At 50.8% G+C, this 25,000-nt stretch overlaps 11 protein-coding genes across 11 annotated transcripts; 8 read left to right on the plus strand and 3 right to left on the minus strand.

The window, feature by feature from the left end:
* Positions 1 to 424: 424 nt before the first annotated feature.
* On the minus strand, positions 425 to 1,900 carry PV08_07891 (uncharacterized protein; the record flags this gene model as incomplete). The annotated part of the gene is made up of 2 exons (XM_016382218.1): positions 425 to 1,603; positions 1,655 to 1,900. The coding sequence occupies 2 exons, from the start codon at positions 1,898 to 1,900 to the stop codon at positions 425 to 427; spliced, it is 1,425 nt and encodes a 474-aa protein (XP_016235320.1).
* A 664-nt stretch (positions 1,901 to 2,564) lies between these two features.
* Positions 2,565 to 4,589, plus strand: PV08_07892 (uncharacterized protein; the record flags this gene model as incomplete). Its single annotated transcript, XM_016382219.1, has 8 exons — positions 2,565 to 2,593; positions 2,660 to 2,688; positions 2,738 to 2,766; positions 2,831 to 3,572; positions 3,624 to 4,097; positions 4,149 to 4,255; positions 4,308 to 4,407; positions 4,459 to 4,589. The coding sequence occupies 8 exons, from the start codon at positions 2,565 to 2,567 to the stop codon at positions 4,587 to 4,589; spliced, it is 1,641 nt and encodes a 546-aa protein (XP_016235321.1).
* Positions 4,590 to 4,647: 58 nt separating this feature from the next.
* On the minus strand, positions 4,648 to 6,118 carry PV08_07893 (uncharacterized protein; the record flags this gene model as incomplete). Its single annotated transcript, XM_016382220.1, has 3 exons — positions 4,648 to 5,653; positions 5,702 to 5,818; positions 5,883 to 6,118. 3 exons carry the CDS (start codon positions 6,116 to 6,118, stop codon positions 4,648 to 4,650), a joined length of 1,359 nt encoding a protein of 452 aa, XP_016235322.1.
* Positions 6,119 to 6,822: 704 nt separating this feature from the next.
* Positions 6,823 to 8,524, plus strand: PV08_07894 (uncharacterized protein; the record flags this gene model as incomplete). Its single annotated transcript, XM_016382221.1, has 2 exons — positions 6,823 to 6,966; positions 7,028 to 8,524. 2 exons carry the CDS (start codon positions 6,823 to 6,825, stop codon positions 8,522 to 8,524), a joined length of 1,641 nt encoding a protein of 546 aa, XP_016235323.1.
* Positions 8,525 to 10,076: 1,552 nt separating this feature from the next.
* Positions 10,077 to 11,454, plus strand: PV08_07895 (uncharacterized protein; the record flags this gene model as incomplete). The annotated part of the gene is made up of 4 exons (XM_016382222.1): positions 10,077 to 10,739; positions 10,809 to 10,872; positions 10,939 to 11,121; positions 11,267 to 11,454. 4 exons carry the CDS (start codon positions 10,077 to 10,079, stop codon positions 11,452 to 11,454), a joined length of 1,098 nt encoding a protein of 365 aa, XP_016235324.1.
* Positions 11,455 to 12,054: 600 nt separating this feature from the next.
* Positions 12,055 to 13,959, minus strand: PV08_07896 (uncharacterized protein; the record flags this gene model as incomplete). The annotated part of the gene is made up of 3 exons (XM_016382223.1): positions 12,055 to 12,833; positions 12,888 to 13,716; positions 13,768 to 13,959. 3 exons carry the CDS (start codon positions 13,957 to 13,959, stop codon positions 12,055 to 12,057), a joined length of 1,800 nt encoding a protein of 599 aa, XP_016235325.1.
* A 1,125-nt stretch (positions 13,960 to 15,084) lies between these two features.
* PV08_07897 (uncharacterized protein) lies at positions 15,085 to 16,474 on the plus strand (the record flags this gene model as incomplete). Its single annotated transcript, XM_016382224.1, has 3 exons — positions 15,085 to 15,590; positions 15,649 to 16,213; positions 16,352 to 16,474. The coding sequence occupies 3 exons, from the start codon at positions 15,085 to 15,087 to the stop codon at positions 16,472 to 16,474; spliced, it is 1,194 nt and encodes a 397-aa protein (XP_016235326.1).
* Positions 16,475 to 17,318: 844 nt separating this feature from the next.
* On the plus strand, positions 17,319 to 17,812 carry PV08_07898 (uncharacterized protein; the record flags this gene model as incomplete). The annotated part of the gene is made up of 3 exons (XM_016382225.1): positions 17,319 to 17,420; positions 17,469 to 17,566; positions 17,638 to 17,812. The coding sequence occupies 3 exons, from the start codon at positions 17,319 to 17,321 to the stop codon at positions 17,810 to 17,812; spliced, it is 375 nt and encodes a 124-aa protein (XP_016235327.1).
* Positions 17,813 to 17,892: 80 nt separating this feature from the next.
* On the plus strand, positions 17,893 to 19,028 carry PV08_07899 (uncharacterized protein; the record flags this gene model as incomplete). The annotated part of the gene is made up of 3 exons (XM_016382226.1): positions 17,893 to 17,978; positions 18,033 to 18,176; positions 18,230 to 19,028. 3 exons carry the CDS (start codon positions 17,893 to 17,895, stop codon positions 19,026 to 19,028), a joined length of 1,029 nt encoding a protein of 342 aa, XP_016235328.1.
* Positions 19,029 to 19,398: 370 nt separating this feature from the next.
* Positions 19,399 to 20,593, plus strand: PV08_07900 (uncharacterized protein; the record flags this gene model as incomplete). The annotated part of the gene is made up of 2 exons (XM_016382227.1): positions 19,399 to 19,431; positions 19,481 to 20,593. The coding sequence occupies 2 exons, from the start codon at positions 19,399 to 19,401 to the stop codon at positions 20,591 to 20,593; spliced, it is 1,146 nt and encodes a 381-aa protein (XP_016235329.1).
* A 2,954-nt stretch (positions 20,594 to 23,547) lies between these two features.
* On the plus strand, positions 23,548 to 24,789 carry PV08_07901 (uncharacterized protein; the record flags this gene model as incomplete). Its single annotated transcript, XM_016382228.1, has 1 exon — positions 23,548 to 24,789. One exon carries the CDS (start codon positions 23,548 to 23,550, stop codon positions 24,787 to 24,789), a length of 1,242 nt encoding a protein of 413 aa, XP_016235330.1.
* Positions 24,790 to 25,000: the final 211 nt, after the last annotated feature.

The raw sequence follows: 25,000 nt of genomic DNA on the forward strand, positions 1-25,000 counted from the left end.
AAGTACGACCTGATAGACTGGTGGGCTGGCGGAGTGATGGTATTTCTTTTGATGTTAATAGCTTACCTGATCGGGTGGGCGGAGCGTGAAGCAAGCTTTGAGCAACAATTTGCGAGAGGCCACCCAGTTGACGTAAAGAGAGAATTTCGGTTATTCTTTGAACTCAATTGGGAAGGCAGAACAAGCAGAAGGGAGCTTCTACCTTCGATTCCCAATCAGGGAAACGTATTACTGTTGATCCCAGTTACACAGAACAACGTCTCCGAAGGTCACCGTGAGCATACCTGGATACCGGGTACCGATGCTCGCACAGTTCACGATTGTGTTGACTACAATTGACTTCCTTATCTCATGCTTCAAATAGGTTCCTGCTCTAGCTTTGGTCTACAGCGTCATATCATCAAGGCATCTCAACTCCTATGCTTCAAGACTTCCAATCAGTATAAGGCCGCTCCACAATCATCTCCTTGACGGTCGGCAGGCTGGATTCCCCCTTGCCGAACTCTAGCGCCATGCTCATTATCTCTCGCCACCTCAGGCCAGGGGCAATCTTCCCAGAGATAGTGTTTGGAGTCAACGAATCACTGTTGACCGGGACGAGCGCAGCGCGGCCAAGGATAGCCTCCAGTGCTTGTTGTGCAAAGCTGACAGCCTCCTTGGCATCAGATGGGACACCTGTCTCGTCCAGCTTACAGATTCTGGTGTTTGGCAAAGATTCGCGGAGATGCTTGATGATGTTGGGGTTCCTAGCACCTCCACCGCACATGTAAACCTCTGCGATGTCGTCGATGTTAATATTGAACCTGGGGAAGAACTGCCGGTACTGTTTCACAATATTCGCGGCCGTGATGCGGGTGATGGTTGCGACCGTATCATACTTGCTCATGCCTAATGACAGACACTCCTCAACTATGGCCAGGCCTTCGTTGTCGCCGAATGTTTCGCGGCCAGTTGTTTTGGGTGGTGTGTGGTTGCAGTATGGATCGCTCTCAAGAAATCGATCGACGATGGCTTGATTAACGGTTCCTTGGGCACCCCACTCACCATCTCTGTCGTATTCCTGAGCTCCCTTGGTAAAATAACGCATAGCAGCGTCAATCCACATGTTACCTGGGCCGCAGTCCCAATCCACCATTGCATCAACTCCGCCTTTGCTGTCTGGCGGGATCACACACAGGTTGGCGATACCACCGATGTTCTGGCAAATCCGCCACTTGGTGGGGTGGTGCAAGAGGAGTCCATCGATGAGAGCGACAAGAGGGGCTCCTTGACGACCAACAGCTTGTTCAGCCATGCGGAAATCCGTGACTGTCGTGATTCCGGTAATCCCGCTGATCACTGTGCCTTCGCCCAGGCAAAAAGCAGATCGAGTCTCACCATCTTTGGGCATGGACAGCAGCCAGATTGTTTGCCCATGCGAGCCGATCAGATCTATACTCTCGATCGGGATATCGTGCTTTGTGCAGAATGTCTTTACAGCGTCCCCGAACATGATACCAAGTTGGACATTGAGCTGAGACATTCGAGAAGGTGTTGTCTTCGTTTCCCGGAGCATCGTGAGGACTGGTTTCTTGATCCACTGAGGAACAGGTAACTCATCGTACTACCCGACATTGTAAGCATCTACATGTGTGACGGGGAGATGATTGCATACCTGTAGAATCTCCATCCGTAACGGTGCGGCGGGTGAGGCTTGTCGATAGTGTACTAAGGCACAATCTATACCGTCCATTGCAGTGCCACTGTTCATACCAAGTACTTTAATGTCCAAAGAGCCGTCCAGTTCCCTCTTGCTCGTGCCGTTCACGTGTCCATTAAGCCCATTTGTGGTGTATAGCATTGTGGCATGGCCATTAGTTGCAGCACCATTGACGCCGTTGAAGTCTTCACTGATCGCCATATTGTTGTCTTTAAAAAAAGAGATGTAATTGGAATTAGAGAATCGGCAGGTGGAGAGTATCTCGAGGTTGTGTTGTGCACACCAGATCTATAAAGGATTCTCGTAGTATTAGTATTGCGCCCCAGAGAGCGGAGTGTAACTGGCCGCATGATAGTCCTTTGCTCCCTGGGGTCGTGGAGCTGGCTCCAAAGTGGGAGGAAGGACTCCCCATGGAGGTTGCGACGTTCGCGAGACAAACCTCGACACGAATTTCTTCTTTGGGCTAAGCTCTGTACATCAAGCGGCATCGTCCCGGGCGTCGGTTTCTGCAGTATTGCACGCGTCCTCGCTCTTGTCGCCACCGGGTGGCACATCCGGTGTTTCAAGGTTTGTCTTACTGAGGAAGACTACGAGTAGAAGCGACTCGATATCTCTCCTAGACAGCACGTTTTTCACAGGAATGCCCTTTCCTTGAATCATAGTACGAGTATTGGATATGAAGCTCCATAGTGGATCCTCCCTAGCCTAGATTGAGTACCAAGATTGCCACGCACATACCTTTCCTTCTCTCCACAAATTCCATCTGCCTCGTCTTTCTTCTCCATGTTCTCCAGAGAGTCTCTTCGCTTAACCTCCAACCTCGTCTCGAGTTCGACAACGGCCAGTCTTCCACGCGGCCGGTCTCATGGGCAAGCAGCGATCAAATAGGGGATGGTAAGTGACATGAGTCCTTGCCCGAGCCCTTTGTCCGGTTCGGCTGACTTCAGATTCCGTTGCTAGTTTGACATGTCGGAAAAGGCACGTAAAATGTACGTCACATGGCCAATATTCACGAGATAGAGTACTGAGATTGTCAAGGCGACGAGGTCAGACCTAAATGCGGGCAGGTAGGTCTCGCCGTGATCGTTGCTCTTTATCTCCTTATTCTGACTCTTTGGCGGGCACACGTAGTGTCAGAAACGTGACCGAGTTTGCCTACAAGAAGAAGCACCTGGACTTGAGTTCAGGACGTATCAGTTTGATGACTCTGGTAGCTTCTTACGCATTTCAACCGCTGAGAGCATCGATGAATCATCCAACCAGCAGAATATATCACTACCCCAGCAATTCCTTGTTGCTAATGCGCAAGATGAACCACCACAGGATCCTGACTACACGTCCTACCGTAGTGGACAGGGCCCGAATACGTCCCCGCTAGTCTCGAGTATGACACCGTTTACAGCTGGGCCCTATAGAACCCCTTCAGCCGATGTCCCTTTAATCGGTTCGCCTTTGGAAACGCCGTCCCGGCAATACGGAGCGTGTGGGTACTCAATATCTCAGCTACTGCAACATGTGTCGCCTAGCGTTCAGACAATACCATCTCCCTCTGAAACCTCGCCCTTGAGACTGACATATCGCGAGGCTGAGCTCGTACATCATTTTAGTCAGCATCTTGGACGGTGGCTGGACTGTACAGACGCATCGAGGCAGTTCACGTTAAAGATCCCCAGACTGGTCAAAACTTACCCTATTTTACTCTACGCAGTTGTTTCGTATGCGGCCACACATGTCAAAGATGCTGAAACGGCTGAGTCCGCTCATGAAAAGTGCGTGGAATTGCTTATTCCGCTGCTCAGTTCGGAGCATATCGCGTATGACGATGTGCTTCTCTGTACGATTGTTGTTCTGCGTGTTTTTGAACAGCTCAACGGTGACATTTGGCCCCTCTTGATTCTGTATCCTCACTGATAGTCTTCAACAGTAATGGTTACTGGTAGTGATCATGAACGGCATCTGGCGGGCTGTACAGCTTTGCTGAAAGCTTCACAGGGCCGAGAAATTGACTTATCAGCACCAACACTCCGACAGGCGGCTTTTTGGGTCTACGCACGGCAGTGCCTCTACAATGCGTGCGTGAATCAGCAACCGCCAAACATTGACACAGGTCTGGTTCTGCTACCGAAGCCTGCATTTGGCAGTCCCGACCACGAACTCAGGTCTGAGACTGCATGGGCCAACCATGTGACCTGGATATGTGCCACAATCATACATTTCTGCTTCAGCAATTCATTTCCAGAACCGGGTGCCAGGCTGGAAAAATGGAATGAACTCTCACAGGCTCTCGCGGACTGGATGGAAGGCAAACCATCAAGTTTCGAACCCATTTGGTACAGCGATAGCGGATCTAGCGATGACCATCCTTTCCCCATAATATTGTTCACGGCCGACTGGCATGGTAAGCAATCCACTTCAGCCCGTAAGAACGGTTCAAAACTTAACTTGGTAGTAATGGCCTATGGATTCTACCACCTTGCGTCAATGCTTCTGTTGATTTACAAACCTTTTCCACGATTTGCAATTAGGAAAGTGCAACGAGAGCTCAAAGACGCAGATGTAAGTAGATCTATCCCGACAATTTCGAGATATTAACTCATTTGCAAACTAGGCGCAAGTAATGATGCATGTTAGAGCCATATGCGGCGCTTGCAAATGCTCGCAAGCGACAGTTCCTTCGTTGATTACGCTATGTCATAGCACCTTCATCTGTACTATACCTTTACCCTTGAATGACAAAGTCTCTTTCTAACATATCCAAGGGGCTCCGTTGATGACAGACACCGCCGAGCGACAAGAAGTCCTACAAATGTTGCTGGACATGGAAAAGAAGCATGCGTGGCCGACAACCTGGATCATAAATTCCTTGAAAGAGGAATGGGCCAGCTCTTGAGGTGTAACATGGCTTTGCGAGTGCCCTGGTTCGACTGATTGATCCTCGGAAACCCTTTCTACGATGACCGACCGTCGTAAAAGGAAACCACCGCATACTTGCCGTTTCGAACCCAAGCACTTCCTGGAGCCTCTACTTCTAGTCTCTCTACCAGTTGCTCCGACTCGACACCGACACACGTGTCTGACTTGTTGGTTCGGAGGGCAAGGATAGGTATCCCACTTTTACCCAACGGGCCAATGGCCGTTCTGAAAGGCGTGGTATAAGGCCACAGGCCATCCTTGGTGAGCTTCCGGTAGTTCAAGTCGCCCTTGAATATCACCAGAAAACTGTCCTTCAGTTCTTGAAGTAGGTCGGGTGCTTCTTGAGGCATATCATGGAATGACATTGCGGTGGTCCAGAATGGGTGGGACCTAACAGTCACGGAGTCCGATTCGAACATTTCGTCAAGTTTCAGCACCAATTCATCCAGATATCGGCGGTCTGGGAATATCTCTGGTGATATGAGGTTCTCGAACAATGCCTGCACGTCGCTCATCACGACATCACTGACGAACCACGGGAAGTCTTTGACGTGGAACGTGATGGAAGAGGCAAATCCTGCATCAAGGAGATAGGCGGCGTACACAACGTCGGTGAAGAACTCAAAACCGGCGTTGTCAAGTACAATGTCGACTCTTCGACCTCCTGTCCGTGCACCGGACTTCAAATACGAGTACAGTGCATCAGTGTCATTGTCGACGATATTGCGTTGACTCTTTGCAATGGCCTCGCGACCCTGGAGGTTCTGGAGATCTTCTATGCTAAGGTGGCTGAGCAGAGATAGATCTGTTGCATTACCCCACAAAGCGACCTCCGTCATCTCAATGAACAATAGCTTTTGGATTTCTTCGTCAGAGTCGTCGTTTGAGGAGCGGCCCTTTGACCTTTCGACAGTTTCCATGTATCGACTGGCCAGTTCTTCAACTGCCCTCCTCGACTTGGCAAACGTCGAGTCTTTTTGTCGCTTGAACACGTCATAATTCTTCCAATGCTGTGACGTGGAGAAGATGGTTTGCACTCGTCTGCATCATATCAGCACTGATCTGGTCGGATGGTTTTGGGATACTTACCGATAGAGGTAGCATTCGCTGAAGAGCCACGGAGAGGAAAGCCACGTCCATGTGCCTGCTCGCTCGATTTCGGTGTTGTACTTGCTGATATCTGACTTGCCGTCGCTCTTGAGCGAACTGTTGGAATTTTAGTAAATCTTCCAGCAGACCTTGGAAGAGTTTTGGAAGCTGGTTTCCGTACCGTAGAGGTTTGTTCTGAATGATTTCATTCTTCATGTCTTTGAGAGCGATCTGAATAGCCAGGCTCTCGGCCTTGGCTTCTGGCGACTGAGATAGTCGAGAGGACACACCGGTGTCCTCAATCATGTCCTGAACTATTTTGGGCCATCGTGTTGCAGCCGTAGATTGAGCCATGGAGCCTTCGTCTGACGTCCATACTGAAGTTGTTGGGTGTACCGAAGCTGTAGCTGAAGGCATGACTGTGGACTTTTGACGCTTGGTTTGAATAACGAAGCAGTGTGCCAACTGACAATGGTTTAGAGATGGACTGGGAACTGCAAACAGAGTATATATCGCCTTGCTAGGTGTCTTGTGAGTTCTGGGTATCCTAGTACGCGCCCAGACATCTCAGATCCAGTCGCGGCAAGGGCATCGCGTTATCTATGCGTCTAGACTCATATTCGTAACTCGTCTCGAATCCGAACTTACAGTGCATCCATCGGGAGAGAAACGCGGGGGGAAATTTTCGTCTGGAGACCGGGGAACTCTCTAGCCGTAAACTGCGACCCTTTGTCTGCCACCTGTCCACACCCAGAAGGGTGCCGAGAAGGTGATTATTGCTGAACAGGTGGATATAGATTTAGCCTAAACTGGAGAAAGGCTGAAAGGGGACGTCTTGGCTTAACTCGTGACGAGTTACTGTATGAGTTTTCCAGAGCCGAGACAGTGACAGTCGGACTCAGGAGGAGCAAAAATCTTTTCGGAGGCAAAAGAAGCCATGACACACGGTCACTGCGTGTGGCACCCACCAGCACGCGATATTTGGGGCCCCGTACTGGACCTCCACGAGATCTCCAGGGTGGGCTCTACGCTATATAAATCTGGGTTGTCTCCCCTAATATCTGATCACCTACCTTTGTATCATATCTGTTCACCTGCACCTGTGGTATTTGACAGCAAAGATGCTCATCAATCGCGACTATTGGAGGACGGTCCCTGGACCCAAGCTCCTGCAGCTCATCACAGCCGTCTCAGCTATTGCCATATCTTATGAAGGCATGAGCCAGGGCGTGATGGGTGCTGTTCAAAACGCACCCGAATTCGGAGTATGTTGTTCCGTGTGCCCTTCAAGATACTCAGATCGGTTTGCTGATGCCTTCAATATAGCACCGTATGGGCTTTGCTGACAAGGATGGCAACATCACAAAACCGTCGCTTCAAGGCGGCATAGTAGCAATGTACTACTTTGGGTCTCTTCTCGGAGCTTTCTGGGCGGGTCAATTCAGCGACAGATATGGCAGGATTAAAGGAATCTGGATGGCATGTTTCTGGTGTTTTGCAGGCGTCATACTGCAGGCATCCACAGTGAACCTTGCCCATATGCTCGTTGCTCGTATTGTGGCTGGAGTCGGCGTCGCTTTTATTATCGTCATTGCACCCGCCTGGACCGCAGAGCTGGCTCCCGCGGCGCACAGAGGCAAGATGATTGCACTTACCTTTTTGGCAAACTTCTCCGGCATCGCCCTGTCTTCTTGGGTTGGATTTGCCACCTCCTTTACGGAGTTTGGTGGCGGTGCTTTCCGATGGCGGTTCTGCTTCGCATGTCAGGCGCTGCCACTTTTCTTCTTGGGCTACTTTACCTTTCTCATTCCAGAATCACCTCGATGGCTTGTCAAGGCTGGCCGCACAGACGAGGCGTTCGAAATTATCACTCGTCTTCGTGGAAATGGCGATGCAGAACATCCCGATGTCCAGCGGGAGATCAAAGAGATTGTAGCCGTTGTTCACATGGAAGAAGAGTCTCAGTCTACCAACTATTTCAAGATGCTGTTCGGTATTGGATCTGGCGACATACATCTCGGCCGTCGTATCCAGCTCGCTTTCTGGCTTCAGGTTTTGATGCAATATGGAACCGGTATCGCCGCAGTCGTCATTTACTCTGGCACAATCTACAAGACTGCAGGCTTCGATGGTGTGAAGATTGGCTGGCTCAGTGCGTTGTGCATGATGGTGGGAATCCTAGGTACCGGAATTGCAGCCTTCACCCTCGATCGTGTAGGCCGTCGACGTACCCTGTACTGGGGCGCGGTGGTCCTCAGTATCATTTTGTTCGTCATCGGGGCTCTGTACCGCGGCGCAATCGATCACCCCAATCAAGCCCAACAGTACGGCACAGCAGCAGCGTCCATGGTCTTCGTTTACGTTCTCGTCTTTTCAAGTTCCTGGTTGATGATCCCCTTCATCTACCCGACTGAGATCTTTCCCACCTGGCTCCGCGCAAAGGGAAACGCCTTTGGTGTTGCAGGCTGGGCTGTCGGCTTTGGTGGTGGTAGTCTCCTGGTTCCTGTCATGTTCGACGGCATTGGCGAGAAAACTTTCTACGTCTTCGGCGCCGCCATGCTCTGTTACATACCCGTGATTTATTGCTTCTTTCCGGAGACAGCTGGTCGCACGCTGGAGCAAATCGACTTTCTATTTGCGTCGAAGAGTATCTTCACTTGGAACGAAGAGAAGGAGTTTGCTAAGCGAATGGCCCAGTTTGAGAATGAAATCGACAGGATGGAATATGACGGTGGTGCAGGGCAAGAATCCAAGATTCACTTGAGAGAAATCGAAGGTATTCATCAGCCAGCCGTGAATGGTGGTGAGAAGGGTGGTTGGTAGTACTTTCTGGGGCGAATCTCGACCCCTCCGCAACGACCGGTGGACTTCCCGGTAGTGTACAGACTGTCAAGCCGACGAGTCTGTCCAACATCGGGAAATATGTATCTTAGAAGTCCTAGCTTATATCATTGAGTTTTGGCTTATGCTTCTTTTGGGTTGAAGGGCTGAACGCCCCACGCCGCAAGCATTGGTACCCAGTCTTCTCATCATCCTCCGTAATGCAAAGCTAGCGAATGGTAAGCTAACCGACTTCTCCCTAGTATGAACTTGAACTTCGTGCTTCCGTCACGGCGTCAGTGCCAGAGCGGGCGATTCAAAAATGACGGCGTCGAAGCTTCTATGTCGCTGGGCTAGAGCTGTAAATCGGATTGGGAGTCGTAAGCGCCCCGATCTTGTGGAAGCATATTTGTGCCGACTTTAGTGGTCTTCACGTAACGTGCGTATTGTGCTCTTGACCGAGATCTGGACCGAGATGTGCACGTGGCAAGGTTCACCGATAGCCCATTGACTATTCGTCCTTAGCTTTGATATTGGGAACTAGCTTCTTTAAGGCATTATCTGATATCGATTTCAGCATGACTAGGACGAAGTCGCAGTAGTCTTATCAGAACGTGTCTTCCGGGAGAACCGCTGTGGTCCCCGGCGGGAAGAAACTTCGGAAGCGATTGTGATAAGAAGCCGGCAGGCGCCGAGCTCCGTAGAGCGTCCCTTGTGGCTACAGGAGTGCGCCAGATCAGACTGCAAGAAACCCGCAGAGGGACGATACGGTGTCTCTTGGGGAGGACCGTTGAGCCGTGTGCATCTTTGGGTCAGGTATTCCTGCCTTGAAGCCACATAGATGATACCAGATGTGAGGTTGACATTGACGCGGGGCCAAGCTTCAGCTGCAAGGTACGAGCACGGCTACCCTGGTGAAGCTCCGCCATTGGGCAAAATGGGGGCCATGACAGCGACCCCGAGCGGCGTGGCGACCTCTCTTAGCACAGTAGCTCGTAGTCTTGTCACAAAATCCCAGTCACGGGGGTGGAAAGAGACACAGAGCCTCTCGACGAGAATGAGCAAACAGAATCGCAACATAATAAAGTGGCTGGAATGCTTTTCTTATCGCCCCACCGTCTCCATCTTCCATCTTCCGTCCACCATCCCGGATCTGGAGAGTCGTTCGAACATCTCTCTGTCTGCTTTGCATCGTGTGCATAACCGTGCACCATAATACCGGGACCATGACATTCACCGATTAGTCCGCATGGATCCTCGATTCGGCTGCAGACCATGCATATCTCTTTCATTTGCCTTAGACCGCCGTTCGATAGTCTGGATCCATGGTCCCGACGGCAATTGCAGGCGGCCGATGGAGTAACTACCCAGAGACGCAAGAATGGGGACCAGAAGACTGCGCGGTGTATAAGAAGGTCGACAAGGGACTGATTCTGGCAGCGCTGCCCTCTGTGAAGTACGATCCACGGTTGCACATTCTCATCTCTGCGTCTGCACGCCGTCAGCCAACCTCTCTGCCGATTCCACAAGGTACGAAGCACCAAACAAAAAAAAGATGAGAGTTTCTTCTTCTGCCCTCTTGGCGGTGGCCAGCGCCGCTGCCGTATCGGGCACCAAGGTCATCCTCGACAACGACTGGAGTCCCGCCGGCTTCATCCCTTACCTACTGGCCCTGAACGCCGGCTGGGACGTGCTAGGTCTGATCGGCGACACGGCCAACTCGTGGGCGCTGCAGACGTCCCTCCACGGACTGGCCACCCTTGAGAGAGGCAACCTGTCGTCGTGCATTCCCGTCTATCGCGGCGCTGACTACCCACTTCTCAATACCCCACAACTGTTTCAGGCCTGGGAGGAGGTGCACGGAGTGCTCCCCTGGCAGGGCGCCTTCGCGCCAGAGAACCTGACGGCCGAGGCGGCAGGGAGCGACCCGACTTCCGGCGACCCGAATCGTATTTCCAAGGCAGCCTTCACCGAGGGCTACCCCAACACCACGCTGGCAAGTGGCCCGGCCGCAATCTGGCTCGTCGAGCAAGTCAACAAGTACCCTGGCGAGATTGTGATCTACTCCGGTGGTGCCCTGACCAACATTGCGCTCGCCGTGCGCATGGACCCGACTTTTGCCTCAAAAACTAAGGGCCTCGTCATCATGGGAGGCTACATCGACGTGAACCTGCTCCAGGTCGTTGGCAGTGTCGGGGAAGCTGACGACAACTCCGATGTAAGTGTTCTTATCTTCTTTTTCTTCTGCATGCCACAAGACCACTGAACTGACTGCGTGTACTGATAGATCAACCTCATGATTGACCCGGAAGCCTCCAAAATTGCATTGACGGCTGACTTTCCTAACATCAGTAAGTCAAATAAATGTCCGATAAATCGTTATTCGAAGGTAAAATGTTAACCTTTTGTTTTCGCAGCTATCGTCGGAAACGCTGCCAATCAAGTCTTCCCAACCCAGGCCTACTGGGATGAAGTGTACCAGGTCAAAAACGCGTACACGGAACTGGCCTACAACTACTACGGCACCATTTTCCCCTTTTGGGATGAGACCGCCATGTTTTCCGTCCTGGACCCAGCTAATGTCTTGAACTCTACCCAATGTAAGTATTTTGAGCTCCTCCCGCCCAACTCTTTCGGTCCTCTGGGGGTGAAGAGATCAAGAGAAACTTGGAAAGCGGGAAAGAATCAAATCCTTTGCTTCATCTGTGTGTGTGCATGTGACTAACAGAATTCACACGCAAACAGTCTACCTCGATGTCGATACCGCAGCATCCAGCCCGAACTACGGAAATATCCACGCGTACCAGGAGGCCTTGACGCCAGCGGCCCAGACGCTACAGAAAGTTAATTACGTCTTCGAGGTTGATGGCAACAAACTACTAGAGGATATCAAGCAGACTTTGCAGTATCCCCCGACCTGTGCGGGTCTGTAGACGCCGTCTTCCATTGTGAACACCTAAAACAAAACTCGGCCCCGGGTTGGGATGATAAAAAGGATGATAAAAAGGAGACCCCAAATTAACTAAAAGGAAGGTTGAATCGAGAGAGGCTCTTTAGTACAGCATATATCCAGGTCTATACCCTCGGAATTTAATCACTTCACTACATAAATATGACTGTGTCTCTCTATTGAGCAGAGTATCTCTGTTGGAGACTGCCCAGAGCAGTATTATGCCACCTCCTTTAACGCGGAAAAACGAATCTACAATGATACAAATGTCGCCTGAGTTGTCGATCAGGATCCGTAACTCAAACATTGGCGTTCCGGCCATCCTGATTCAGCACCTTTGCACTGCAATCATAATATCTGATATGGTCCGACAACTCCACTATCTCGACAGGTATCTAAAATCTCCACGGCGGAGCAAACTGAAGGGTTATGATGTATTCCGGGAGAATCGATCCCTATTTGAACCATGTCCAGGTCAGGAGGGATTTGAGTCTACTCGCTGTCCTTATACTGTAGAGTATGTCTTACCATGAATTACAACTAAAGATGCCTGATGGCTCTGAATCTTGCTAGACACAGCATTCTAATTATCGATTTTCTTTCGTCCTGCCACTCCCTCGCGCTCCATCTTCACAGCTGTGTGGTTCGTAAGGTATTTCGAAGGGTCCAAAATGAACAGAGCGGCGATAATCGCCAAGCATCCAAACGGGATAGTTGCGTAAAACACCCTACTGAAGGCGAACGCATACGCCTCCTTAAAAGCAGTAGCGGCCATAGCCTCGACCTTTGGGGTGATTCCCGGCACCGTGGCGAATGCATCTGGAATACCCAGGGCGTTCTGCATGGTTGCAGGAATGAGCGTGGCCAGAGTGTCCGCCGGCATAGAGTTCTCCTCGACGATCTGAGCCAGGCGCGCCGGTATCTGGTCATTAACAAGGCCATTCAGGATGGTGTTGAAGACTGCGTTACCCACGCTGCCTCCTGCGCTACGGAAGGTTCCGATCAAGCCAGAGGCGACGCCGAGATGGCGGAGAGGGACATTGAGACCAGCGATAACGTAGCATAGGAGAGTGATAAGCGCAAAAGCGCCTTGGCCAAAGAATTGAAGGGCCGACCAACCCGCCCGATTGCTTGGGATGACGCCAGCGTAGGCGCCGGTCGCAGCAGTCTGGATTATGAGCATTAAGATGACCTGGAGCTTCAAATGGCCGACTTTCCCCATGATAATGGTTGCGATACCTCCGAAAAGGAATTGAGCAACGCCGTTGGGTAGGGCGATGATACCAATTTGGACAGTGTCGGAGGTGAACATGTATAACGATCCCTGCGGGAGCAATCCCGCCATGGAGTAGAACACCACTCCTAGATTAAACAGTCAGCGATGGAACTTTTTGTTGGATGGGGCAGTTGGCTCACCAGCTACGAAGACAACCACAAGGAGTACGGTGAAGCCACGGATTTCTCGGAATAACTCCAGTGGAAAGAATGGACGTTTAGGTATAGTGAAGTCGTACACGAAACAGGCAACAAGCGTCAAGGCACCGGCGACGATGGGTCCAATAGTCGACGCAGATTTCCAAGGATGATTAACACTGCCGGCCCATGTAAGACCAATGAGCATGATTGTCAAGCCAGCTGTGTAGAGCAGAAAGCCAAGATAGTCGATCTCCTTGATCTCCTGCCATCTGGTCTTGTCATAGTCGTACTGTGGCCGCGATGGTGGGAAGTAGAAGAGAACAGTTCCCGCGGTGCTCAAGACGCCAAAGATGATACCGATATAGTAGCACCATCGCCAGCCGGCCGCGGTATTTGATTGCAAGGCATTGGCGATCAAGACACCTGCAATGGCCCAAGGCACAGTCATGGCACATTCCGTGAGACCAAGCAGTCCACGCCATTTGTTCGGCACAAGCTCTTGAATACCAGCATAGGATACAAATACAATCCCACAACCGAAGCCAACGACGGTGGACCCAGCTGCAACCGTGAGTGTCGTTTGAGCTGTACAGGCCACAATAGATCCAATGATAGATAGTAGTTCTCCACTGACAACTGTCCATCTTCTTCCGAAAATATCCGAGAGAGATCCGGCGACAGAGAAACTGATTGACGAAGCAATGGACCAACCTCCGACGATCCAGGAAATGTTCTCGGTGTCACCAAGTTCCAGACCAAGCGGTACGAGGATACCAGTCACAAGGACAAAGCCGCAGGAGATGGGACAGACGTAACCGAATGATAATGACTTGATCTATGGTCAGTGACGGCACTACTGTGAAAGGGGGTCAAACTCTACAATGACGGCGAGCAGCGTCGTCCATGTCAATTTTTCTGCGTGCTCAGGATTGTCCTCGAGCGCTGCACGGTGAGGGTCATCCAGATCCAGGGGTACATGTCGCTTGCCAAGTTCGTTTCCATATTCAAGCTCTCTGTGTTCGGCTTGTTCAATCTCTGTCATTTCAGACTTGCTGGGCATGGTCGTAGACATGATGAGAATCGTTATCTCGTTTGTGGGGGCCGCTGAGCGGGAGAAGGATGCTCGAGGAGTGTTCCAGGCTGTGTTTACCTGGAGGAGCTATATAAACGGTAGGTACCTAGCTTATGTGGACCTGGGGAATCAGCATCTGGCCAGCTCTGCCCCGCCTTCTGATAGAGTCTCTCGGGGCAGACAGGTCACCGGGGCATCAAATATGTCCGAGTCCTCCCACTTTCGAGGATTGTGGCGCTTGCCATTGGACGAAGGAAAGAGAAGCACCACTAATACCACCGTGCTTGGCTGCAGTGGAAAAAACCCATGGGGCCCCGCACCACTTGCGAGCCTTTGGAGAGCCCCGCGATTCATTTGACTTCCTTGGACCATGGAAAGCATGGGGGTTGGTACTAGATGAGCGTCAAGCACTGTCGGTGCTCAAAGAATGCCCGGTCTGGCAGAACTGAGGCGTGCGCCTGGGTATGGCCAACGCCAGAGTAGGTTGATCAGTGACCTGCTTTCCTTCCAAAGATCTTGAAGCAGCTAAACGATTGCCCTTTCATCAAGGATCGCTTTGGGACATGCGCTTTTACATCAATTCGGCCGCGCTTTTGACGTTGGGAAGGGTAACCGCCAATGGGCGACCATTCAGACTCGTTATCATTCTTGAGAATCACACCGACACCAATAAGATTGATGACAAGTGAAGATGGTCTCCTTGAGGCCGGAGAAACCCACTTGGACCTAAGGGACGGATTTTAAAAGCTTTTCCCCTGAGCGCAATGCTCGATATCACGGACCGTTTGAAAATTCTGTTGTATATGATGCTCGCAAGGCCTGGCGGCCCCACAGAGAAGTTCTATCTCCTGGACATCTCTAGCATGCCAGATCCTGCTTCTGGTGGCAGTTCTCGGGCCATGTCTTCGAAGACCCATCAAACGTAACTTTGATTTGACTGTGCCACTGGCCTTCTACATCCATGTCGGCCCCATTTGTAGAGGCGAATGTGGCGGGGCAAGGCCCGAAGGGGCGATGCGGATGAGCCTATGATGGGGTCGAGACAATGCCACACCCTCTGCTCAGAAGCATAATGCTCAGCAATAGCAGACGCAACTCAAGAGTGCGCACCGCTGGTATCGCATCATGGATATACGAAAATTTCTGAACGATCCTGGCCAGAACCAGGATACTGGGCTGCACGTTCACGCCCCTCTTGCCTTCCTAGGCTGCATCGTCGGGTTTCCTGTATTATGTGTGCTGTTCGACTATGTGCGCATTCTCCGCTTGCGCCAGCGAATGCCTCCTGGGCCATTCCTCCTGCCACTGGAGGGCAATTTCTTCGCAATCCCCAAGATCAAGCCTTGGATTCACTTTGGAAAATGGGCAGAATATTACGGCAACCCGATGACCACAATCTGGAACGGCCAACGGCCAATCATTGTGTGCAACGACATCTGGTCGATATCGGATCTGCTCGACAAGCGGGCGGCCATCTACTCCCCCCGCGCACGTATGGTGGTCATGGGTGACTGTCTCAATCAGACCGAATCCAACCAGGTGAACTTGGTTTATGGAGACCGCTGGCGACTTCATCGGAGAATTATGGCAAGTCTATCCATAATACTATCAATGTTAAAACTGACTAACAAGTCCGAATAGCATACAGCAGTAGGATCACAAGCGGTTCGCAACTATCGTTCTTTCCAGAGCGAAAGTGCTTGCACGAGACCTCTACGAAAGGCCTAATGATATGGTCATGGCCATTGAGCGATATTCGTGCTCGACTGTTTCAATAATTGGCTGGGGTCGGCGTATCGATCGAATGCACGACTATATCGCTCAAGCCGCTCTTGGATTCATGGAGGGCGTCGACTATATCATCCCAGGTCTTTTCATCATGGAAGCTATTCCCGCACTCTTTCATCTTCCTCGGTGGGTCTATCCCCTACCCTCCAAGATACTCGACAGCGCAAAAGGTTTCCAACGATACCTTCACGCGTTGTCTAAGGAAGCTACTGAAGCCAACGCAGAGAATTTTGCTAACCGGCTTCTGAGGGAACAAGACCAGATGGGCCTCCGCGTTGAAGAAGTTGCAGGTATGACAGCCAATCTGATTGGCGGCGGAGTCGACACCAGAAGCAGTTCAATTCTAAGCTTCATCCTGGCCATGTGCGTCTTTGGTGACGTGCAGAGATGTGCTCAGGAGGAGATTGACAGTGTCGTTGGGAAGGAGCGGAGCCCTGGCTGGTCAGACGAGAACTCTCTTCCATACGTACGTAAAGGCCCTCGTGAGTGAGGTTTTGCGCTGGCGAACAGTTACAATCCTTGTTGGTATTCCGCACGCACCGGTCCAGGTGATTGAACAGGCCCTCCCAATCTCAATTCTCGATGACTGACTGGTACTATATAGGATGACGAGTACAAAGGCTATTTCATTCCCAAGGACACATCTATCACTGGCAACGTCTGGGCCATACACCGAAACCCGCGTGAATTCCCCGAACCCGACACCTCTGCCCTGAGAGGTTCCTGAATGGACTAGAGCGACCGTATCCCAATAGGCAAGAACATAATGCTTTTGGATGGGGACGATGACAGTGTAGCGGTCAACCTCTTGCTGAACAAGGCTATTCATTACCATCGCACGTCTTCTCTGGGCCTTTGATATTAAACCTGGCCTAGACGAGAAGGTTAGTTGGCTGTTACCCAGCTCCCGTCTTGCCTAACTGTACAATAGGGCAACGAAGTAAAGTTGGATATTTTTGCGTACACCAGGAGCGAGAATATGCGTCCCGAACCTTTCAAAGCGCGCTTCATTCCACGCTCCGAGCATATAAAACGTATCTTGTTAGACGAGGCGCGTATAGCAAGGGAATCATTACGCCAATATGATGGAGAAACGAAACTAACGGTCGAGAATACAATCGGCGCAACATGAAGTCTGGTGCCCCGAAGTAGCCATCTGGGTTGCTTGGCTGTTAGGTTACCTGAAGCACGCACCAGCTCGGGGTGATTGCTTGTAGCATCACGTAACACGGCCCGAATTTGTAACCGGGCCCGATATACTGATTGGAGCCGAGAATATATACAGTTGGGGCCTGCCAGCGGCGGCATTTGTGGACAAGTGTTTTTCAAGCTGACTTGAGAAGATTCGAGATTCTCTAAAGCCTTATCCAGAAATTTACACATATCCCACGAAGTATTGTGTCAGAATTACAAGACCTGGACTTTACCTCTCTTCGTACAATTGACGCGGGACCTTTTGAATCTATTCTCTCTCGTTTGCGACACATCTCCTGCTCAATGACATTGAACTCCAAACTCTGATCTCGTCAACTACTCCTAAAGTATTCATCCAATCTCTTAAAGCGCAAACAATGAACGACGACGTGGAAACGAAGCCCGACTTGCTGCCCAGCATAAGCGGCATCAAGGGCAGTATAATAGCGGCCTCTATCATATCAACCCAGTTGATTCAGGTATGACGGCAAAATCCCATGAATCGCTGCTTCGCTTATACCGCGTAGATGATATCGTACGGAGCGGGTATCACTTCGGCTTTGTCGATTGGTAAGTCCCTGGGAGCGTCGCCTGTGGAATCAGCGTGGATCGCAGCAGCGTATCCGTGAGTCTCGACTATCCGACCCTTCTACTGCGTGACTCCATCCTGCTGACGGAACTAACTTGCGACTAAAGCCTGACCCAAGGCACCTTTGTCCTGCTAGGCGGCACTGTCGGAGCTGTTTATGGGCACAAGAACATGGTAGTGGGTGGGGGTGCATGGTGGGTTATCTTCAACCTGATATCTGGCTTTGTCCGAGACTTCAAGGCACACTGCGCAATGCGAGCACTGGCCGGCATTGGCGGTTGACGCCGAATGCCATAGCCGTCTTGACGATCCTCATCCCACCGGGCAAAAGAAGAAACATATCAGTGGGGCTCTTTGGTGCGATGGCTCCAATTGGAGCTGCAGGAGGGAGCGTGTTCCCGGGATTCTTTGTGCAACTCCTTGACTGGAAATGGCTTTATTTCTTTCTGTGGGTAGTCGAGACTTCACAACCACCAGAATGATGCTAACCGGAGATATTCAGAGCCATGGTCGGGACCGTTGTCTTTTTGGTCTTCGCCTTGATAGTCCCTGGGGAGCCAGAACCGATGAATCCAGGCGGTCACATTGACTATCTTGGGGGTTTCCTCGGCGTAACAGGTCTGATTCTGTTCAACTTCGTGTGGAAGTAAGTGAACCAACCACACACGCCTTCGGCATTGATGGACTAACTGTGATTAGCCAAGCACCTGTGGTTGGCCGGGACACGCCTTACATATACATCCTCTTGATCGTGTCAATTCTGGTCTTTGCAGCTTTCGTAGCGTGGGAGTGGAAGGGCACCAAGTTTCCGATTCTTCCTCTGTCGCTGTTCCAGGCACCGACTTTTAGCGCCATGATTGTCGCAGCCTTTTTGACCTTCATGTCTGTCGGAATCGTTACATGGTACATTACCGTGATCAACATCAACATCAGGCATTACACCATCTTCGAAGACGCGGCGAGTTATGCAACTTTGGCTGTATGCGGAGCTTGTGCAGCACTACTGTCTGCCGTATGTATTCGCGTTCTTCCTGCGCAGGCCATCATGGTCATCGGGAGTCTTGGGTCTGGATGCGCTCTGATCCTTGTCGCAACATCCCCCGCCCATCAGACATACTGGGCGCAATTTTTCCCGGCGTTGATGCTAACCGCTCTGGGACCCGACTTTCTCTTCACAGCCAGCCAAATTGTTGCCAGTAACTCGGTATCTCGACAGCAGCAAGGAGTCGCGGGGAGCTTCATTGGTACGTTACTAGCATACGGTCTGAGTACAGGACTTGGCTTTGCAGGTACGGTCGACGTGTACACAAAAAGAAGTGGGAAGGATGAGCTCGGAGGGCATCGGCGTGCACTTTGGCTCGGAGTTGGGTTTGCATTTACGGCCTCGATTGTTGCAGTGCTCTTTGTTCGAATCCCTAAAGACACCCGCGAAGGCTGGGACGAAGAGAAGTCAGACTCTGAAACCAGAGCTCCGGTTCCCGTGCATCGCAGTGCGTGAGATATTGACGAGCTGGACGGCAAGGGGGGGCGAGATCTGGATAATAGTTCCTGTTCATAGCAACCAACAGCGGTTGGAAAGGATTTTTCTAGCTGACTAGCAAGTGCAGGCGAGCCACCGTGTTGCTTGGTCGCACCAATATAGAGGGAAATGCCTGGTGCGCTTGATATTTGCTGCAAAGTAGCCTTCTCTCTTGCTTAGAGATGAATAGTAATCACGGGAAGAGAAAACTGATGACTTCGATTATACACTGACGTGCTTGGGGGCCATTTTAATTTCGACCACACTTACTCGTCATTGTCGGATCTTCGAGACTGGACGTTAATAGCCCTAACGTAACGCATTGTGGACTTCACTCGGCTAATGATACATGGGCTCTCCCAGGGCGAAAGATGAAGATACGGTATGTATGTTCAGGAGCTGTGGCCGCGACGCTAATTTTTTGTGGTCAGCTTCAGCGAAGAGCCCGAGGGCGGGAGGCACAGCGCAGATACCGCAGCAGAAAAGAAAGTTTATTTTCCAGCACTGTTCGCAGGAACCGAGACCTAGATGTTGCCTTCAAGGAAGCCATTGGAATTTTCGTGGAGTTTGGCCATCACCTGCTAAGCTATTCATCGAATGACCCTGGACCTCGCTCCATCGTGGCCATACAACAAGCGTATCGAAGTGCACTCTCTTCAATGCATAGAGTCTGTGCGAATCTGGACAGCGAAACTTTCGACCGAACTCCAGAGAGCTTTGACGAGAACATGACTCTCTCTGGTGTAGACGCCGAGCGTACACCCAACAACATACAATCCAGTGACAGGCCGACTAGGGAAAGCTCGGGGCCTCAACAACGATGGTACAATTATAGAGTTCTTCACTCACAGGAACTTGGGTACGCAGAGAACTACCAGGTCCCGCCCAGCGTTTTGATGATGCCCACTCAAGGACTTCACTTCATCAACTATATTCATTCGGAGACTCCACCTGTGAACCAACAAAGCCTATTCTGGATCAAGTTGTTCGAGGTTGCCCTTCATAGATCGCAACAGGCCCTGATTGAAGGGCGAAACGAGAAATGGAGACTGTCCCCATGGCTTTCAAAGTCCCACAGATTCAGCCTGCGTCATGCGAAGTTGAACGACCTTCTCCACCTGACGAACGCTGCGATATGGGGGTTGGCAAACAAGATCCAAGTCAGTAACGTGGACCGTCCGAAGAACATGGCTATCGTAATGGATGAAGTGAACTCTAATGCTCACAACGATCTGGGCAAGGTAGTCAAGAGAGACTTGGAAAATTCCGGCGTACCTCTCACAGAGCTTCTTCTCCTCCAGGACCTCGAACTGTACTTGGAACAAAAGGGGAAGCTGCTGATAGGGGAAGATGATCTCCAGTTCTCATTTATGACGACAACACAGACTGGGGCAACGTGGATGCATGCTCGGATTGCGCAGCAGTCGTTCATAGATTATCTGCTGGAAGAGTCGCTGTGTCTGGGCAACGGAATTGGCTTTCTCAAGGGCGCCGTCAATAAAGCATTGGTGTCTGCGGCGACAGAACTAAGTACTGTATCGTAAATCAGCTGATTGAAACTTTCAATGTACGAGAAAATCAGAGTTTTCTGTTCGGACCAGAGGATAAGTGAAGCGGACATCGGTCTAGAAGATCGACCATGGTAGATTTCTACTAATAGCCACTGCGGGTATGTGAGGCTCGACGCTTGGGGAACAACTCGTAAGCTGCTCTTGGGTTATAGATCATGATCTGATTGAAAGCTGCTTCTCATATATGCACAATACATAAAGGCGACAAATGATGCTTCTTCAGGGGCCATAAGCGACGCCTTTCATTGCGCTTCAAGACCAACGCTGGTCCCAGGCAGCTTGAAACTCATTAGTACCATAGCCGAAGCTATCATTGCAACTCTCCCCGATGCTTTGTCTTAGCTGACCAACGTGAGGATTGCACCTGGCAGCAATGAACAAGGAGAGTACCACTGTCCAGGTGATCTCGCACAGCGCTCTTGCAGACCCTTCCCCACAAGCATTTATCGCAAGCAGGGTAAACTTACACCGACTACTATGAGAAGAAAAGAACAGAATGCTAATCGGTTCGCTGGCTTGAACCTTCTTCTCGTACTCACCGGTCGAAGCTAAAGCTGTTCTTAGACCTACCGTGAAGAGTAAGAGCTTCTTGGGTGCCCTTGTTCATACCGTCGTCAACAAAGTTAAGGCACGCTCATAGACCGCCCCAGCATATGATTTCTCGTGTGGTAAACCTACAGAATTCGATGTGCCTTTGATATCCATCTCGTATAGCCATCGCCGGAGACGTAGAAGCTTCTGGATATTGAGGATCTTCTAGAAATGATGCAAAATCTGCCGAGTATAGAGTTTGTTTCTGTGGGTTTGGTATGTTCAATGTGGACTTCATGTTCTTTGTTTGCATAATCCCCGGGTGTTCGATCGCTTTCAAACACCCAAAGTCGTCACTGGCACATTGGATAGATGTTTCATAGCCTGATCGATAGTGTTACACTGCATGCCACGACGATGCGTGGTAACTGATAGAATTCTGTATGAAGCGCTGGACCCATGCGAAGGGGCGTCCTGTAAGCCAATCCAAAACAGGACTAGTGCTACGGAATGTCGTCCTAGTCACGTGTCAGAGGTCCAGACTGACACCGCGAGAGCGTTCTTAAGTAGTATGGGTGATTCATATCAGGACCGTTGCGGCCGAGCTGGGGTGTTGACTTTGTGGCTACAATCTTGAGCACATTTTATACAGCGTCGACTGGCCGAGGGGAAACCCTTAAGTGAAGAGTGGCATGGCTAGTCGGATGCTTCCTCCGAGGCGCTCTTGGCAATTCCACTATTCATTAAGGCTGATGGCCCATAAAGATGGCCCATAATGCATGTATTTGGAGAAGCTAAAGCTCCCGAGTCGAACAGGTACTCCGGATAATTGAAATGTTATCTTTCTTTCACTTTCCTTCCAATCGGTGTGGCAGGGCATGAAGTTCTGTTTATGCTTCGACGACGACAAGTCGATCAGACCACTTTGGGCACGGGTTTCGAGGTGACATGAAAGCTGAATGTCTCAGTGACCGACCTCTGGAGCAACCTTTACAGAAGAGTCTCTCTGCAAGCCGTGGTATACTCGCGCTGCGCCGGTTCTGGATTCATCACACACCTGTTCTGCTATATGGACCATCTCGTTCGTCGACATCGATGTAGGCTACCGATACAAGAGAAGGGTACGAGAGGTCTCAACGATAAGGCTATCTCTTTGACTCTCAGCTGGTGGTACAGGCTGCGAAGGAGCTTCTAGGTACAAAAGGACTCTACAGACAAGTGGCCTCCAGAGGGGCCGAGACCGTACAGTATCTTTTTAGATTAATCATGGAAGCACAAGCAACATATAGACCCACAAACGTGGTTCTCATCACCTGCATGTCCGGGAGGCAAAGATTGGCCGGGGTTTCCGATGTGCGCGACATCTCTTTGCAACGGTTGAATGCGGAGATGGAATTGGTCGATTGACGAGTTAAGCTTCTTGGGAGGAGATCAAACTTCGTGTGTCCCGACTTGCTGAGATCCCCAGTGGGGACCTGAATCGGATGAGATTTCCCAACAACTGACTGAGCGAGCAAAGGACAACACAAGGAACTGCACTTTCGAGAAGATGGTGAGCTTACAAGAAGCCCTCCCGGTTCCTTGCTCTTGAAGCGACGAGACGTTGTTACAGAGGACTGCTCAACAGGCTGTATTGCATCGATCACTGCTTGCTGGGCTATTCTCAGGCAGAACTTGACTCTGTCTCCGGTCCGAGACTCCGGAGCCGTGTTGAGATTTTGAATGATAATATTGGCCAAAGAAGTCAATTAACTCTTTTACCTTGGGCCCGTGCCCGTCAAGTAACCCAACCAAAAATTGTTTGCGTCTCTGACAGCTCCCATCGGGCCGCTCCTTCGCTCCCATTGGACAATGACCCGCCATGGTTCCATCGTGGCAAGGGTCTGAGTTCTCGGGCCACCATTTGACAGAATGACTATTGATACTAGTGGTAGGTGATCTTGAACAGCAGCCAGCCTCAAACACCAAACGCTATCTGATAAAGCGAGTTAGTTCCGGAACCCTATGTCGTCGCTTGCCATGTGAACAATCGAGAAACTGTCTGCTGCAGTACCCGTCAATTTAGCTAGATCCGAGTTTCCACGTTGTTGGCTTCCATGCTTTGCGCCACCATGACTTGTTATATTCCTTGTTGACCTACTCTGAGCTGCTCGGTCTGGCTGTTACTCTCGAGGAGCTGAGCGGAACCGAGATCTGTCACAGAAGGCCAAGACGATTTCTCCGCGCAAGGGTCCAAATCTAGCAGAAGTCAGAAAGCGCTCTCCATCACAGGCCGGCCTACTTCTCCTCGTGGTTGCGCACTGATCTTCATTCCGATATTGTCGAGGGTCTTGAATTTCTTTCGAGTTTACATGGTTCACAGACGATTCCCTGTGTACCAGAGGTTCTCCCGAAAGATGGCGGACCCAAAATCTTACTCCGACGACCATTCTTCTCACGCAGATGACGATGCCGATATAGGGCTGACGCCTCTGTCGCACAAACCAACAGAGGAGCCTCTCCTTACCAAAGACGAACCGCCGATCTTTCTGCGTCTCTACCGACGTCGAAATACCAAGCGCCGCCTATGTATTGCCTTGGTACTCGTCACGACGCTGTTCTGCGTGGCACTCGTGGGCATAGGTGGTGTACCGGACTCTGTGCCACGTCCGAATCTCAAGATGCTGGAGAAACCTCGGTGGAACGTCAAGAACTTCAAGTCCTTGATAACATTTGGGGACAGCTACACAGATGAAGGGAGATATCACTACTGGTACCAACATAACAAGACATATCCTCCTGTGGGCACATTCTTCCCCAGCAGCAAACAGACCAGAAACTGGGCTCGTTATACCATTCAATACACTGGTTCTTCGAACGGCGAAGAATGGAAGCCACAGATGACCCTGTATGACTATGCCTTTGGTGGATCTTGGTGCTCGGACGAAATCATTCCGAGGGGTCCAAAAAAAGCATCAGTCCTGGAGGGAGGAGTACCTGCTTTTCTCAACGACCTGACAGCAGCGAGGGCCGGCACAGAAGAACCATACTTTCAACCGTCCATCACTGCATCCAACGCCGTGTTCGTGATATGGATCGGCACCAACGACTTGGGCAATTTTGCCTACCTCAGCAACGAACAAACTCCCGGAAAATTCTTAGCTGACTTCAACGAGTGCGTCTTCAGGTCCGTTGACAAGCTGTACGCTGCCGGGGCCAGGACCTTTGTCCTGATGAATACCGTTCCGTTGCAACTGACCCCGCTGTATTCTATCAAGCTACCTAGCGGGGAGGAGAAGGTGAGAGACCGGTGGATGGCACCCAAGGCCATTGAAATTACGAAAGTTGTCAATGATATCTACCGATATCAGACCCCTTACGAGTTCGCCGTCTCCAATCGATACCCGGATGCACGAGTTGCTCTCTTCGACGTCAACTCTCTTATGACCGACATGTACTTCAGCCCGGAGTTCTACTTCAACGGGACCGCTCCTGCGAATGTGACGAGCTTCTACACCAAAACACAAGAAGACCGCCTGAATCCTGACAGTTTTATGTGGCGCGATGATCTCCATCCGTCTGAGCAGACACATCGAAACATTGCCGCCGAGTTGGTTAGGGTGTTGGATGGTACTTCTGATTACGCTCAATATTGGTGAATACAGTATACCGAGCATCTTTTTCGGGGTTTGGGTCTTGATACCCGAGTAGAGCTTTGATTAGAGACCTAACTGTATTATGTGACACTTTTGGCATATTCATGTTAGTAATTTTGAACATTTCTGTCGATCCCATCGAGCAAGAGGAAGTGGTGTCCTGCCACCCATTGTCTCCATCGAAACTGTTGCAAGGCCGAGCAATAGAGAAACT

The sequence above is a fragment of the Exophiala spinifera genome (assembly GCF_000836115.1).
Source record: "Exophiala spinifera strain CBS 89968 unplaced genomic scaffold supercont1.5, whole genome shotgun sequence".
Taxonomy (NCBI): domain Eukaryota; kingdom Fungi; phylum Ascomycota; class Eurotiomycetes; order Chaetothyriales; family Herpotrichiellaceae; genus Exophiala; species Exophiala spinifera.